Source organism: Ursus americanus, chromosome 2 (genome assembly GCF_024610735.1).
Source record: "Ursus americanus isolate L20-20 chromosome 2, mUrsAme1.1.p, whole genome shotgun sequence".
NCBI lineage: Eukaryota > Metazoa > Chordata > Mammalia > Carnivora > Ursidae > Ursus > Ursus americanus.
The window spans coordinates 67,595,225-67,609,142 of record NC_142128.1 but is presented as its reverse complement, the minus strand read 5'-3'; the positions used below and the strand labels follow the sequence as shown (position 1 = coordinate 67,609,142).

At 51.8% G+C, this 13,918-nt stretch overlaps 1 protein-coding gene and 1 long non-coding RNA gene across 6 annotated transcripts in view; one reads left to right on the top strand and one right to left on the bottom strand.

Annotated features, from left to right (window-relative positions):
• Positions 1-345: 345 nt before the first annotated feature.
• MYOG (myogenin) lies at positions 346-3,349 on the bottom strand. The gene is made up of 3 exons (XM_045787619.2): positions 2,683-3,349; positions 1,846-1,927; positions 346-1,227 (listed from the first exon to the last, which is right to left on the bottom strand). Exons 1-3 carry the CDS (start codon positions 3,226-3,228, stop codon positions 1,106-1,108), a joined length of 750 nt encoding a protein of 249 aa, XP_045643575.1. The 5' UTR covers positions 3,229-3,349; the 3' UTR covers positions 346-1,105.
• Positions 1,497-13,918, top strand: part of LOC123785724 (uncharacterized) — a 31,498-nt gene continuing 19,076 nt past the window's right edge. The window contains exons 1-3 of one of the 5 annotated variants that reach the window (XR_006777735.2): positions 1,497-1,774; positions 4,669-4,855; positions 5,361-5,507. This is a non-coding gene — a long non-coding RNA (uncharacterized LOC123785724). The remainder of the gene's footprint in view (positions 1,775-4,668; positions 4,856-5,360; positions 5,508-13,918) is intronic. The other 4 variants (XR_015722275.1, XR_006777734.2, XR_015722274.1 and 1 more) reach the window with 4 other exon arrangements.

The window sequence follows — 13,918 nt, the reverse complement described above, 5'->3', positions numbered from 1 at the left end:
TTGGGAGGGACCGGCCCCCTTGGGATTTCAGACGGAGCACATAGACTGTTGCGGTGTCCACGAATAAGGAAGCGTGCCACAGAACGCTGGCCAGGCTTTCCTCCAGGTCTCAAGGAGCTTGTGGATCTGGTCTTCACCTAGCCGGTGGGGCACAGCCAGCTCCCTTCATGATGCTGAAAAGAGCAGGGCTCCCAGCACGAGCAAGACAGTGCCTCGGCTGCTTTTGGAGCCCCACCAAATTCAGTCGTTAGGAGGCACCGAAGGGGGGTTGTCTGTACCACCGAGGGGGAGGGGCAGGAGCAGGGGCACCCCCTCCCTCCACATCATCACAGACGCTCTTCTAGCACCCAGTCTTTATTCATTTTTTAAAAAAGAAATCCAAATAAGTTAGCAAAAAAAGAAAAAACAATTACAAAACAATGTCAAAACCACACGATGCTTAGTTAAGAAAAGAAATCACCCCAGGAGCCCCTGCCCCCCTCCCTGCCTGTCCCTGGCAACTTGTGCCCAGGAGACCTTGGTCAGATGGCAGCTTTACAAACAACACAAAACATAAAACCACTGGAAGGTTCCCCAGTATTCACTGCAAAAGCTTGGCCCCCCAGGGACTTGGGAACAGAGGACTGTTCCTCTCCCTTTCTTCTCCCTCGATTCAGGGCAGGCCCAGCCCAGCCACTGGCATCAGGAAGAGACAAGAACAGGAGATGTACACAGCTCGTCCTGGTCAGGACGCTGTCTTCGGCACTCAAACCGTTTCTCTTGAGGGGGTAGAATTGGCTGCATTATGAACAAAGGAAAGCTCCTGAGTTTGCCCCCTGAGACGGGCACACACGAGGGGCGCTCTGGTCCCCTGCTTTATCTCCCTGGGCAGAGGATGCTCCTTGCTGTAAGGAGTCAGCTAGGTGAGAGCCTCCATTCCCTCTCTGGGTGGTGACTTAACCTTATATGGATGAGGAAGGGGATAGTCTGGCACTTGGCGGCCCCGGAGCTGGCTGGCTGGCTGGCTGGCATTAGGACGGCCTGGCTTAGGAAGCCCAGGCTACGGAGCTGTGGCATCTGCGGCCAGCGTGGGGGCTCTCATGGATGCCCAGCCTGGCAGACGAGCTCAGTTAGGCATGGTTTCATCTGGGAAGGCCACAGAGACATCTTCCACGGTGATGCTGTCCACGATGGAGGTGAGAGAGTGCAGGTTGTGGGCGTCTCCTGGGTCAGCTGTGAGCAGGTGATCTGTAAGGAGAAGGTGGGAGGATGTTACCTGGGTGGCGAAGGGGGTTTCAAGACCCAGGACAGGGAACGAGCTCTTTGGGGGTGGTGCAGGTTTTCCCGGACAGATGGGTGAGCAAACCTCAAGAATCCTATTCCCCAGCCCACACCTTTCCCGGTGCCCTACGTGCGTGCATGAGTGCATGTACGTGTGTGTGTGTGCACTGAACACTTGTGCCTCCTCTCTGAACTCTGCTAGTTGGGTTAGAATTTGAAAGCAGCTACTCTGAGGTGGAGCCAGGACGGCGTATCCTGGGAGACTGGGACTGCCCTTTGCTGGCCAGCTCTGCAGCACTGACTCAGCAATTCCCAGGGACCCCTGGGGCACGGACAGTCTCCTCTCCATGGAGAAGGTCGGGCCCCAGGCACGGGCTGGGGAGCTGCAGGAGGCCTAGACCGATCCTTAGCTGGGCAAGGTCTCCAGGAGCCATAGGGGCAGAGGGCCATTTGGGGCCCTGGGTTCAGCAGTTCCCTGGAGAGACCAAGAGAAGAGGACTGGAGCAGAAGTAAGGTAAAAAGAGACAACTGGGCCTACAGTCAGGCTGATGGGGTTGAGATTCTGAGGGTCGGGGTCTCACTTACCCCCTGTGCTAGGGCCAAACTCCAGTGTGCTGCCCCACTCTGGACTGCAGGAGGCGCTGTGGGAGCTGCATTCACTGGGTACCTGCAAGATAGAGTAAAGGCCCAAGGTCAGAGCACGGGCCATTTTTGGCGGTGTCTCTCTGTCCAGTTCCAATGGGCAAAAGCTCCCATTGTGGGGTTGGAGGGTGGGCCACAGGCTGCAGCCCTCCAGCCTCAGGATCTTCACAATCACCAACTTTCATGCCCCCACCTGGCCACAGAGCCCCTGCTGCCAGGTCTTTCCTGTCCTCCATCCTGGGTGGTGATTCTGTCCTCGCAGGACACCCAGCATAAAGGGGCCCCTGGTTTTCCTGACCCTAGGATAAGGGTGGAGGATAAGGGTGAAGGAAGCAGGTGCAGGCCGGCTGGGGCTCTGGGAGAGACATTGGGTAGGTGTTCTCTCTGTCTGGCCACACACCCAGCATGGGGTGGAGTGGAGGGGGTACAAAGCGGCACTTGGCCATGCCTTGCGGGCCCCATCCCCAGGCGCCGGGCTTAATCCTCACTCCCACCCAAGCTGACCCTGGACTTGCTCTTGGGTCCCTCCTTCGGTCCTCTGCCACCCCCCTCCACACCTGCTTCTCCCCACTGCCTTTAGCTTGGCCTGAAAGGACAAAGGGACACGGGAGGTCAACCGGACAGCCCAGCTCTGATGAAGGAGGGGGTCCTGTGGCCCCGTAAGGTCCCACCTGCCACCTGCTCCAACCCTCTGACGGAGCCCCACACTGGGGTCCCCAGGCCATCCAGGCGCCTCCTGTGCCCCCTCCCCCTGGGGCCCGGGGTGGGACAGCCACTTACCCCGGGCTGGGGCCCGCCCCCGCCGCGGTAGCGGAGGTCCCGCTCTTCCTGGTTGAGGGAGCTGAGCAGGGCCTGCAGGCGCTCGATGTACTGGATGGCACTGCGCAGGATCTCGACCTTGGGCAGCCGCTGGTTGGGGTTGAGCAGGGTGCTCCTCTTCAGAGCCTCGAAGGCCTCGTTCACCTTCTTGAGCCTGCGCTTCTCCCTCAGCGTGGCCGCACGCCGCCGGTCCACCGACACCGACTTCCTCTTACACACCTTGCATGCCCACGGCAGGCACTGGCCCAGGCAGTGCTCGGGGGTCCCCAGCCCCTTGTCTTCGAGGGGCCCTCGGGCCTCGGGGCTCAGGCTGAGCTCCGTCCGCTCGTAGCCTGGCGGATCGAAGGCCTGGAGGTGGACGGGCAGGTAGTTCTCCCCGTCATAGAAGTGGGGTTCCTGGTAGAAGTAGGGGGATGTCTCATATAGCTCCATGGGGTCGGAAAGGACTTGTTCCTGCCACCGGCCCCCAAGCTCCGGCAGCCCCTCACGCCAACTGCTGGGTGCCATTTAAACCCTCCCCGCTGGCATGGACCCAGAGATAAATATAGCCAATGCCGCGGAAACCTGAGCCCCCCTAAGCTGTCGCTGCACATCAAGACGTTTACAGTGGATTAGATGTGATTCCCCTTCCCTCTCCCCCCAGCCCCCACCCCACCCAGCCTGCCTGCCCCAGCCCGGCCGGCTCCTGTGCACGGGGAGGGAGGCCGTCGGTGTAATTTGATTAGTTTTCATTTCCCAGCAGCCCCCGAGGGGCAGGGGAGGTGGGGGAGGACACACATTCTCCTCTCATCTGCTCCTTTCAATTACTCCTAGCCGGGAGGGCGGCCTGCTTTCTCCTTGCTAGTCCCAAAGAAGTAGGATGTGTGTGGGGGGTGGGGAGGGAAGCCGAGGGGAGGGAACAAGGAAGGGCAGGGTTCAGGCTGGAAGGGGCCTGAAGAAGTCAATGTGTCCATCCCCCTGCTTCCTGACAGCACCTTCACCAGCTTCCATCCGTCAGAAGCGTGAGACCGCTTCAAATTTGGGGTGTGTATGGGGGCTCAATGTCCAAGGGTAAGAAGGAACCTGGAGAGGCAAATGGCTTCAACTTCTGAGTTTCCGAAGCAGCCTGGACATCCTATGTCTCAAAGGTCTCCTGTAACGGGGGGAAATGGAGACAAGAGGGATTGTTTGGTCTTTTTGGCAGGGGTCAGTAGAAGTCTTCCCTTTAACACAGCTGGTCAGGGGCAGAGTGAGAATGAGGACTTACAGGCTCCCCCTTGCCACCTTCCCCGCAGTAGCAAGGTCAAGATCCACTAAACCCTCTGTCTCCTCCCTCTCTCCCTCTGGATAATGTATCTGTCCTCTGTGTTGCCTCTTCAACTCTGTTTGCTGCCCCATCTGGACACCCAGCTTTTCCTGACTGCGTACTCTGGGTGGGGTGGGAGGGAGAGAAAGCAGAGCCCTCCAGACTCACTTTGAATCTCGCCTCTCCTTAACCACCTGGCCTGGTGGTTCTGCACCTTCTCGGTTAAGCCATCAGTTTTACGCGTAGCATGTAGGTCTCAGATGTCAGGGGGAGGAGGGGCTCCTACATCTTCAGGCTTCTCGGTCCATGGTCACCTCTCAGCAGAGGGTTTGGGCTCTGAGAGGACAGTGCTCCCAAGACTGTGGGCTGACCTGAGAGACCAGCAGGGCACAAGTTCAGTCTTGGTACTGAAGAGTGACAGGGACGCCCTAGGCAGGGTCTCTGCCCTCAAGGACCTCACCATAAGTGGACCCTGCTGATCACCTAGATCCCCCCAGCCCCTGAGTCCTGAATCCCCTTCACAGGTGGCCATTGTCCAGCTGCTGCTGACCTCAGGAGGTAGCCCGTTCCACTGAGGGGCAGCTCTGGCCGCAGGGAAGCCTTCTGGGTTTTGGACTGTGATGTGCTCCCTTTTTTATCCTTTGGTCCTGTTTTTTCCCTAGGATCCTGTGAACTAAGTCTCATCCCTCCTCCACTTGACATTTGAGATTGATGTTATAAGTTCCAGCCGGTGGCAAGGACACTAAGAGGAGCAGGAATGGTGCTGGGGACTCCGAGAAAACTTCTCATGGGGGGTGAGACCTGAATGGAGCTTGAAGGAGCTGGCTTTCCTGACGTTCACTGTCTATGGTGAGGAGCCAGGAAAATGCTGGTGTCTGTTTGGGGTAGGGGCCAAAGATGAGGAGGGGTCGCAGCTGGGCAATAAAAAACCCCCAAGCAGCTGAGGGAAGTAGGGGTCTTTACTGGGTTCTTGGCCTTCCCAGTGTGGCAGCCGGAGGGCTCTGGGCTCTCACCCCTGCTTGGACCAGCTGGGCTGAAGAACAAGTGCTATTTCTAACACATCCCGCCAAGCAAAGATAAAAGAAAAACCTTGCCTCAGTTTACACTCCAGTCCTATGAGCCCTGAGGAAAGAAGTGGTGTGGAAGTTACTATGGAAACTGAAAAATTTCATCGTTTGGTCCTTTTGGGATGCAATCTGCCTTGCCCCTAAACAGTGTGTTCACATCCTCTAAAAATGGAAGCAGGAAAGCTGGGCCTGCTCTGATTTCCAGGATCTTACTATCTAGTTGGCGAGCATGGACACTGAAACGTGAATGTTAAATTGTAATGTAAGAGAGAGCTATTTTAATTCAGCAGGAAACATGGGGGCCATGATCGATTGCAAATGAGTGGGCTCATCAACCCAGCGTTTCAGGAGTTTGTAGAAAGTCAAAATCACCGAAGTCTGGTCTCTGTGGAAGGCGTGAGGAGGAGAGTGCTGGGCTGGCTCTAGGAGAACAGGTGGGATTTCGATGCGAAGAGAGGAGGCGGAGGGGGGCTCTGGGTGTAGAGGGTTGCGTGGCTCTCGGGCTTCTGGTAAGTAGGCGATTCCACGAGTCTGTAAAGATAGGAGGAGGCCCAACTGGACATGGGTGGACTCGAAAGCCGAGGCAGAGAGATCCCATAGCAGAAAACCACAGCAGTGATCCAGCAGTGAGGTGCTGGAGGCCCGAGCAACCCACTGAGAGGCGGGAGGATGGATTCCACCAGGGGAGGGTGTGTGTTTCAGCTGGCAGAGGGATGGCGTGCTCGTGCGTGCGTGTGCGTGCGCGTGTGTGCGAGAAGGGAATGGCCGCTGTAGTAAGAAAGGGCGGCTGGCCCATGGAGACACCCAATAAATAGCAGTCCCTTTCCTTGCTTTGTCCTCTTCTCCACTCCTGGCCTCTCTCCCAGGCAATCCTCTGCCTCCAGGGGACCAGAAGAGCAGGAGTGGGGGAGGGAAGCCCTGGCCCCATCCCCAGGTGTGTATTTATTCACTCACTCTTTCAATCAAGGCACTGATCGCACACCTTGTGCTGGGTGTTGGGCTTACGGATGTGAATAAGACGTGGTTTTTGTGCCCCCAGCACAGTCAAGGTTGAGTAAGGAAGGTGAATGCACAAAGCTAACCAAGGCAGACAGTGTTAGCTGGTAGAAGAGTAGGTTCGAAAAAGTGCTGTGCTATAACCCAGAGGAAGAATTTATCAACTCCCCCCTTCCTTGGGTGAACCCAGTTTCCTAGGAGCCCCCTCTGCGTCAGTCCCCGGGGCTGGGGCCAGACCTAGGTGAGAGCGGTAAACAGGCTCAGCACCTAATCTCTGGTCGAGGTGTGAGTTTGGCCTCGCGTGTGTAACGTTTGTCACTAACCAAAGGTGACGGCAGGGCTGGAAGGTTAGGGTGATCTTCTGTGTCTGGGTTTCAACGAATCCCTGTCTGTAGATAGGTTTGTGTATGTCTGTCCGTGTAAGTGGCCTGAGGACCATGTCAGGGCCCACCTGTGGGGCACAGACCCTCCCAGGACTGAGAAGGTAGGGTGGCCCAGGCATCTCTGACCTCAAAACCCTGGTGGGGGGATTGGTGCTCTACCCACCTTGTTCCTCTTTCATAGCTGAGCTGCGGAGCAGCCGCATCTAGGGGCTTGGCGTTCCTCCCCTGCACACTCGTCCACCCCACGCAGGCTGCCCTCTGATGGATGGGAACACATTGGTGCCAAGCACAGAGCAGCCTTTGTGCTCCGCCACCAGCGGTGATCCATCAGCTCTAACCTGACAGCAGGGCGTCGGGCCCTAATCCCCACCCCTGCTGGCTTGGGCACACAGGGCCCCCTGCCCCGACTGTAGCCTCGAGGCTGGAGCCTCCAGCCGTCCTGCTCCCTCCAGAGGAAGCCCTTATCCCTGGCTGGGGCTCCAGGGCCAAGCTGTTTGTGCCCCCACCCTGTCTGTCTCAACTCAATTGTGTCTATTTGCATGCCGGGCTGATCTCATTTGCATGGTAGTGGTTGGGTTTCAAAATGCCCAGAAATCCCCTTCACCTGCCTCGTGGGTCCTTCTTTCCCCCTCTGCTGCACACCCAGTTCTGCTCTCTGACTCCTAGCCTCTTCCAGTCCCTGCTGACCTCACAGGTGGGCTGACCTGGGCTGCCTTGTGGCTTGGCCAACATCAAAGCAGGTTTCCCATTCTGGAGTCTCAAGCGCCTGGCAATAGAGAAGCAAAAAGGAGAAGAGTCTGGAAAGGGTGGAGGCTTCCGGCTTCTCCAAAAAGGGCCCACCTTTTGTTTTCTAAGCCTGGGTCTCTGGGTGCTATGGATGAGAACTAGGTGGGGGTTGGGTGGCAGGAATGTGTGTACATTTCAAGGACCTAGATGCATGAATGTGGCTTACAAATCAGCTTGATTATTTGGGGAGCAGGAGCCTCGCGGCGGGGTGAGAACCCATCACAGAGTCATAGACTGTCAGAGCTGGGAGGCAGCCTAAGGATTAGCTAGTCCACCTTCTTTCTTCTACACACTGGGAAACTGAGGCCCAGAGGAGAGATGCGACTTGCCCGGGGGTGCATAGAGCACTAGGACCAGAAGTGTGAAGGGTGTTGGCTCTTGGACTACTTGATTTTAGGCCTTGGGGCCGAATCCAGGTGTCTCCTCTGCCTCCCCGAGGCTGACAGGTGAGGAACGTGCTTCACGGGAGTATGTGCTTTCTAGGTGGGAGGCAGTGAGGGGACAACTGCAGGTGCTCTAGGCTTCGAATGGAGAGTCCGGGAGATGCGGAGAGATGAAGACAGGAGAAGGGGGTGAGAGACACTAGGCTGGGGAGACCGAGGGAAGCCTGGGGTTTGAGACAGGAGGAGAGGTCTAGAGGCAGATGGGAGCCCCAGCTGAGAGGTGAGGCACAGGGGGGCCCCAGGTCTCCGGAGGCCACACATTGTTTCCGTTGAGGACTGAGCATCAGATAACCACTGGGAAATCCGTCCCTGCTTGGAATCTGGAGCTCAGAGCCAGGCTCATTCATCACGAATCTCTGGCCTTGGGGTGGGGGAAGGTGTGGGCCTGGAGGCGGAAGGGAATGGGCCCCCAGGGAGTGGGGGTCATGGGGGTGGTGACTGGTGGACACGAAGCACAGAACTAGGTTTAAAAATAACCAGACCAGGTTTGGGCAGACTGTGTGGCCGCGTGAACCTAGGGGCCTTTGGAAAAATGGGTGAGGATTTTCTTATGAGTATCCCGTGTTCCTATGTGAGCCGGGCCTTCAGCTCTGGATGATGACAAATACTGTGAGGAAGTCAAGGGCAAGTGGAAGAAGGAACCTTGGATAAGACGTCGGGCCACGTTGCCATCGTTCGTCCTCTCTGGTTCTCAGTTTCCCTGTTTGTAGATGAAGGCGCTGATCTGGATGATCCAAATGGCCCTTTGAGAGGTAACATTTTTTTTCTGACTCAGCATGTGGGTCTGGAGGAAGTGCTCATAGGGTCCGAGTAGGGCGGTTTGGAGAGTTGTTTGAACTGGGCCTGGCCCGAGCACATGGACTTGGAGGATCAGAGAAGGCAGGTTTCCTTGGATTTGTTGTCCTTTTCCCAACTCCACTTCTCCTCCCATACTCAGTCTCGCTGAAGGGCAACCAGATGGTTCTCTGGACTCATTTCCGTCTCCCTAGAACTGCCTGGCATATATTTGTCAGACTTAGCCCCCCACCTAGCCCCCTTCCCTCCTAGTAACCCCCCCCATTCTGCCCTCCCTGTGGGTGCGGAAGCTGCCCCTCCCCCTTCCACTCCATGGACAGCTTCTATTTCTGCCTCTTTGACAAGTTGTGACATATTTGGGAGCAGCTGCTGCCTGGGTGGAGATGCCTTTGCTTTTCTCCTGGCTCTGTCTTCTCCTCCCTGATACCTCTCCCAACAGCCACCCCTTCCCAGAATGTGCTGGAAGACCCTCCCTGCATTCCCCTCTGTGGAACTCAGACATCCAGCTTTTCCTCAGTTTCTACAGGAGTGGCCCAGGCTCTAGACTGATACAAAGGGAGCCTTCTGGATAGAAAGTCAGGTGGCTGGGTGTGGGGGCAGGAGCTCTTCTGCCAAGTCCCAGTCTGTGTGGTTTGAGGCAAGTCTCCCTTGCCCTGGGCTTTATTTTTCTATCTTTAAGATGGGGGTGATGAATAATGTCTTCCTTGCCAACAGCAGGTAGTTTTGCCACCTGTTAACTGTAGGAACTTGGGAACTCTCCCTGTGCTATTAACCCCATTACTCTTGTCTTCTCTAAAGATTTTATTTCAATGTGACTCGCAGAGAAAAATCAGTCAACTGAAATAGATTCAGAAATGATAGGGAAGATAGAGGGGCGCCTGGATGGCTCAGTCAGTGGAGTGTCTGACTCTTGATTTTGGCTCAGGTCAAGATCCTAGGGTCATGGGATGGAGCCTCGTGTTGGGCTCCTCACTCAGCAGGGAGTCTGCTTGAAGATTCTCTCCCTCTGCCCCTACCCCGTGTGCGTGTGCTCGCATGCTCTCTCTCTCTCTCTCTCTCTCTCTCTCAAATAAGTAAATACATCTTTTTTTTTTTAAATAAATGATAGGGAAGATAGAATTAGGCAGGGCCATTAAAAGAGCTATTATAAATATGCTCGGTATGTTTAAGGATTTAAAGAAAAACATGAACATAATGAAGAGAGAATTAGAAGATACAAAAAGGAATTACAATTTCGCTGGATAGGATTATATATTAGTCTGCTTTTGTTGCCATAACAAAATACCATCGACAGGGTGGCTTAAACAGCAGAAACTTCTTTTCTCACAGTTCTAGAGGCTGAAAGTCTGAGGTCAGGGTGCCAGCATGGTTGGGGTCTGGTGACAGCTCTCTTCCTGGTTTGCAAATGGCTGCCTTCTTGCTGTGTATTCACATGGCCTTTCTTCAGTGCATGTGTACAGAGAGAGAGATCAAGCTCTCTGGTGTTTCTTCTTATAAAGGTTACTAATCCCATTAGACAAGGCTCTCACCTTCATGACCTCATTACCTCTCCAAAGCCCCATTTCCAAATACCATCACACTGGGGGCAAGGGCTTCAACATATGACTATTGGGGAGAACACAAACACTCACTATATTACATATTAATAGCAGATTAGACGTTGCCGAAAAAAGTTCACTGAGTCTGAATACCAAGCAATAGAAATATCCAAAATGAAACACAGAGAAAAATAACATTTAAAAGAAGTTTCACTTACCCATGGGACAATATCAAGTAGACTAACGTACAGGTAATTGAAGTCCTGGAAAGGGGCAGAAAAATGTTGGAAGAAATAATAGCTATAGATTTTCCAAACTTGATGAAAATTATTAACTATAAACTCATTAATCTAAATCGTGTATCCCCAAAAGGATAAACTCAAAGAGAACCACACCAAGGCACATCATAACGCCTGGGTGGCTCAGTCGTTAAGCATCTGCTTTCAGCTCAGGTTGTGATCCCAGGGTCCTGGGATTGAGCCCTGCATCGGTCTCTCTGTTCAGCGGGGAGCCTGCTTCTCCCTTTCCCTCTGCTGTTCCCCTTGCTTGTGCTCTCTCTCTCTCACTGTCTCTCTCTGTCAAATAAATAAATAAATAAAATCTTTTTTTTAAAAAGGCACATCATAATCAAATTTCCAAAAACCGGTGGTAAAGAGAAAATTTTAAAAGCAGTCAGAGAAAAAGAGGCACATGCCAAATAGGAAATCAAGTTAAAAAAAAAAGTATTGATTTTTTGTCGGATACTATGAAGGCCAGAAGACAATAGAACAGCATCTTTTAAGTGCTAAAAGAAAAGAAAAACTATAAACCAAGTCTTCTATACCCAATAAAAATATCTTTCAAGAATGAAAGTGAAGTAAAGCCTTTTTCAGACAGAGAATAGCTGGCAGAATTTATTACCAGGAGATAGTCCCTATAATAAATGTTAAAGGGAGTTCTTTAGGCAGAAGAAAAATGATACAAGGTAGAAACTTGAATGTGCAGAAAGGAATGAAGAGCATCAGAAATGCTAAACTCATGGGTGATATGAAAAGGATTACACTCTACCCCCAAGAAATTTAAAAATTTCTTTAAAAGATAGTTCCCTATTTAAGGCAGCCATAGTAACTATGTGCTGTAGGGTATTAAGATAAGAATAGAATGTATGAGAACAATAACACAGAGAATGGGAGTTGGGAAATGGAATTATACTGTTGTAAGGTTTCTACATTATATGTGAAGTAGTATTGTATTATTTGAGGGTAGACTGCGAGAAGTTAAAGATGCATGTTGTTGGGGCACCTGGGTGGCTCAGTCGTTAAGCGTCTGCCTTTGGCTCAGGGCGTGATCCCAGCGTTCTGGGATCGAGCCCCATGTCAGGCTCCTCTGCTGGGAGCCTGCTTCTTCCTCTCCCACTCCCCCTGCTTGTGTTCCCTCTCTCGCTGGCTGTCTCTCTCTCTGTCAAATAAATAAATAAAATCTTTAAAAAAAAAGTATTAAAAAAATAAAGATGCATATTGTTAACACTACAGGAACTTCTAAAAAAATAAAATGTAGACCTACAACTAATAAGCCAATACTGGAGATAAATGGGAATATTAAAAAAAACATTTAGTTGATCTAGAAGAAGACAGGAAGAGAGGAAGAGGAACAGAGAGCAGGTGGGACAAATTGGAAACAATTTGCAAGATGGTAGATTTACCCCCAACTGTATCTATAACTGCATTAAATGTAAATAGTGTGACTGGATAAAAAGCAATACCCAATTATAGGCTGTCTACAAGAAATTAACTTAACATGTAAAGACAGGTTGAGAGTAAAATGATGGAAAGGTATATACCATGCAAACACTAACCATGAAGCGTCGGGGCCCCCGGCTGGCTCAGTTGGTGGAGTGTGTGACTTCTTGATGTCAGGGTTGTGAGTTTGAGCCCCATGTTGGGTGTAGAGATTACTTAAAATAAAAAATCTTAAAAAAAAGAAAAAGAAATGTGGAGTGGCTCTATGAGTATCAGGAAAAAGTAGATTTCAGAACAAGAAATATCACCAGGGATAAAGAGAGACATTACATGATAAAGGTAATATTGACATTCATCAATAAGAAGTATTAATTTTTGAATGTCTATGCAGCTAATAATAGATGTTCAAAATAGATGAAGCAAAAAATGACAGAACTGAAAGGAAAACTAGATACACCCAAAACTTTAGTTAGAAATTTTATTTTTAAAAAATTTTTATTTTTTAAATAGGCTCCATACCCAGTGAGGAGCCCAACGTGGGGCCCAAACTTACAGCCCTGAGATCAAGACCTGAGCCAAAATCAAGAGTTAGATGGTTAACCGACTGAGCCGCCCAGGTGCCCTGTTAGAGATTTCAAAAATCCTTTCTCACAGAACGAGTAGGTAAAATTAATACGGAAATAGAAGACTTCACTCATTCCATCAATTTACCAACTGACGTTTGTAACAATAAGTGGCACATGAAACACTGACCAAGGTAGGTCATATGCTGGGCCACTGAAAGTTGCAATAGATTTAAAAATACTGACAACAAAGAGCATGTGCTCTGAGCGCAATGGAATTCAATTGGAAACCAATTATAGAAATTTCTAGAATATCCCCCAAATATTTGGAAATTAAACTTTTAAATAACCCACAGATGATTCCTTATTGAGCCCTTTCTGCCAAGCCCTATGCTAAGTGCTAGATAAACTGTGTCTCACTTAATCCTCACAATAATCCCCATAAGATAATCACTATTATCACCATTTTGCAGATCGAGGATCCAGAGCCCAGAGAGGGTAGGCAGCTGGTAAATTGTAAAGCCGGGACCAGAAACTCAGATCCATCTCATGCCAAAGCCCAGCTCATGATCAGTTATGTTGTTCAACAGTCAACTAGTTAGAGCATTTAAGATGGGTGCCCCAAAGAGCGCCGGGCTGGGAGAGCCCTGTTGGGCCTGGGGTGGGGGAGTGCGTGGCTGAGCTGTTGACAGGCTGCTTGCCTCCTCTCCAACTCCCCATCCCCAGTCTTACCCCCAGGCTTGGTGCTCAAGAACCTTCCCTATGGACAGTCTCACACCGGATGTTTCCTGGTGCACTTCCCCACCCAGATTCCTCTCAGCTTCGGGGCTCCCCTGTCCCCAGCCAGCTCTCTCCATGGCAGCCTCACTGGCCTTCTGCAGGTGCTCCATCCAACTCTCTCCAAGTGCTCCTGCTCTTCCTCCTCCAGGGGTCCTCCTTCTACTGCCCCCAGACTTGGCTCCCCCATCCTGATCTCAGTGACCCTGCTCTCTGCTTCAGGCCTTTCTGGAACCTTATCCCTGGGCCCTCAGTTCCAAGCAAGACCTGAGACTCTTATGCTCCTCAGACAGCCTTCTCAGACCACACCCACGGACGCCCGTCTCCTGGAATCCACGGTAGCCGAAGCATCCCCAGACTGTCCAGCGCTGCTCAGGGGCTTGCTTTTTCTTGGTCTTTTACTGAGAGACCCTTGAGGCAGACAGCCTGGCTTGTAGTCCTGGCATTGTCACTTTTGAGCTTTGTGACCTTATATAAGTGACTTGACCTCTCTGTGCCTCTACTTTTTCATTTAATAAGGATAAATATAGGACCTGTCTCATGGAATTGTTGTATAGATGAAATGGGTTCGTATGTATAAAGCTCCTGGCACTCAGTGTCTACTCAATTAACTTAGCTCTGTTCTTATTATTGCATCTGCTTTCTGTCCTTGTCTCCTCCATTAGACTGGGAGCTCCCTGAGAGCAGCAGTAGTGTTTTTTTTTCTATCACTCTATCATCCTGGGAGCTCTCTGGGGAGAGGGGCTGCATCTTCCCTAATGAGCGGGGGGCTCCCAGAAGGCACAAAATGTGTCTCTACCATTAGACAGGGACTGGGTCTGCGTCGTCAGGCTCTGAATTTCCTTC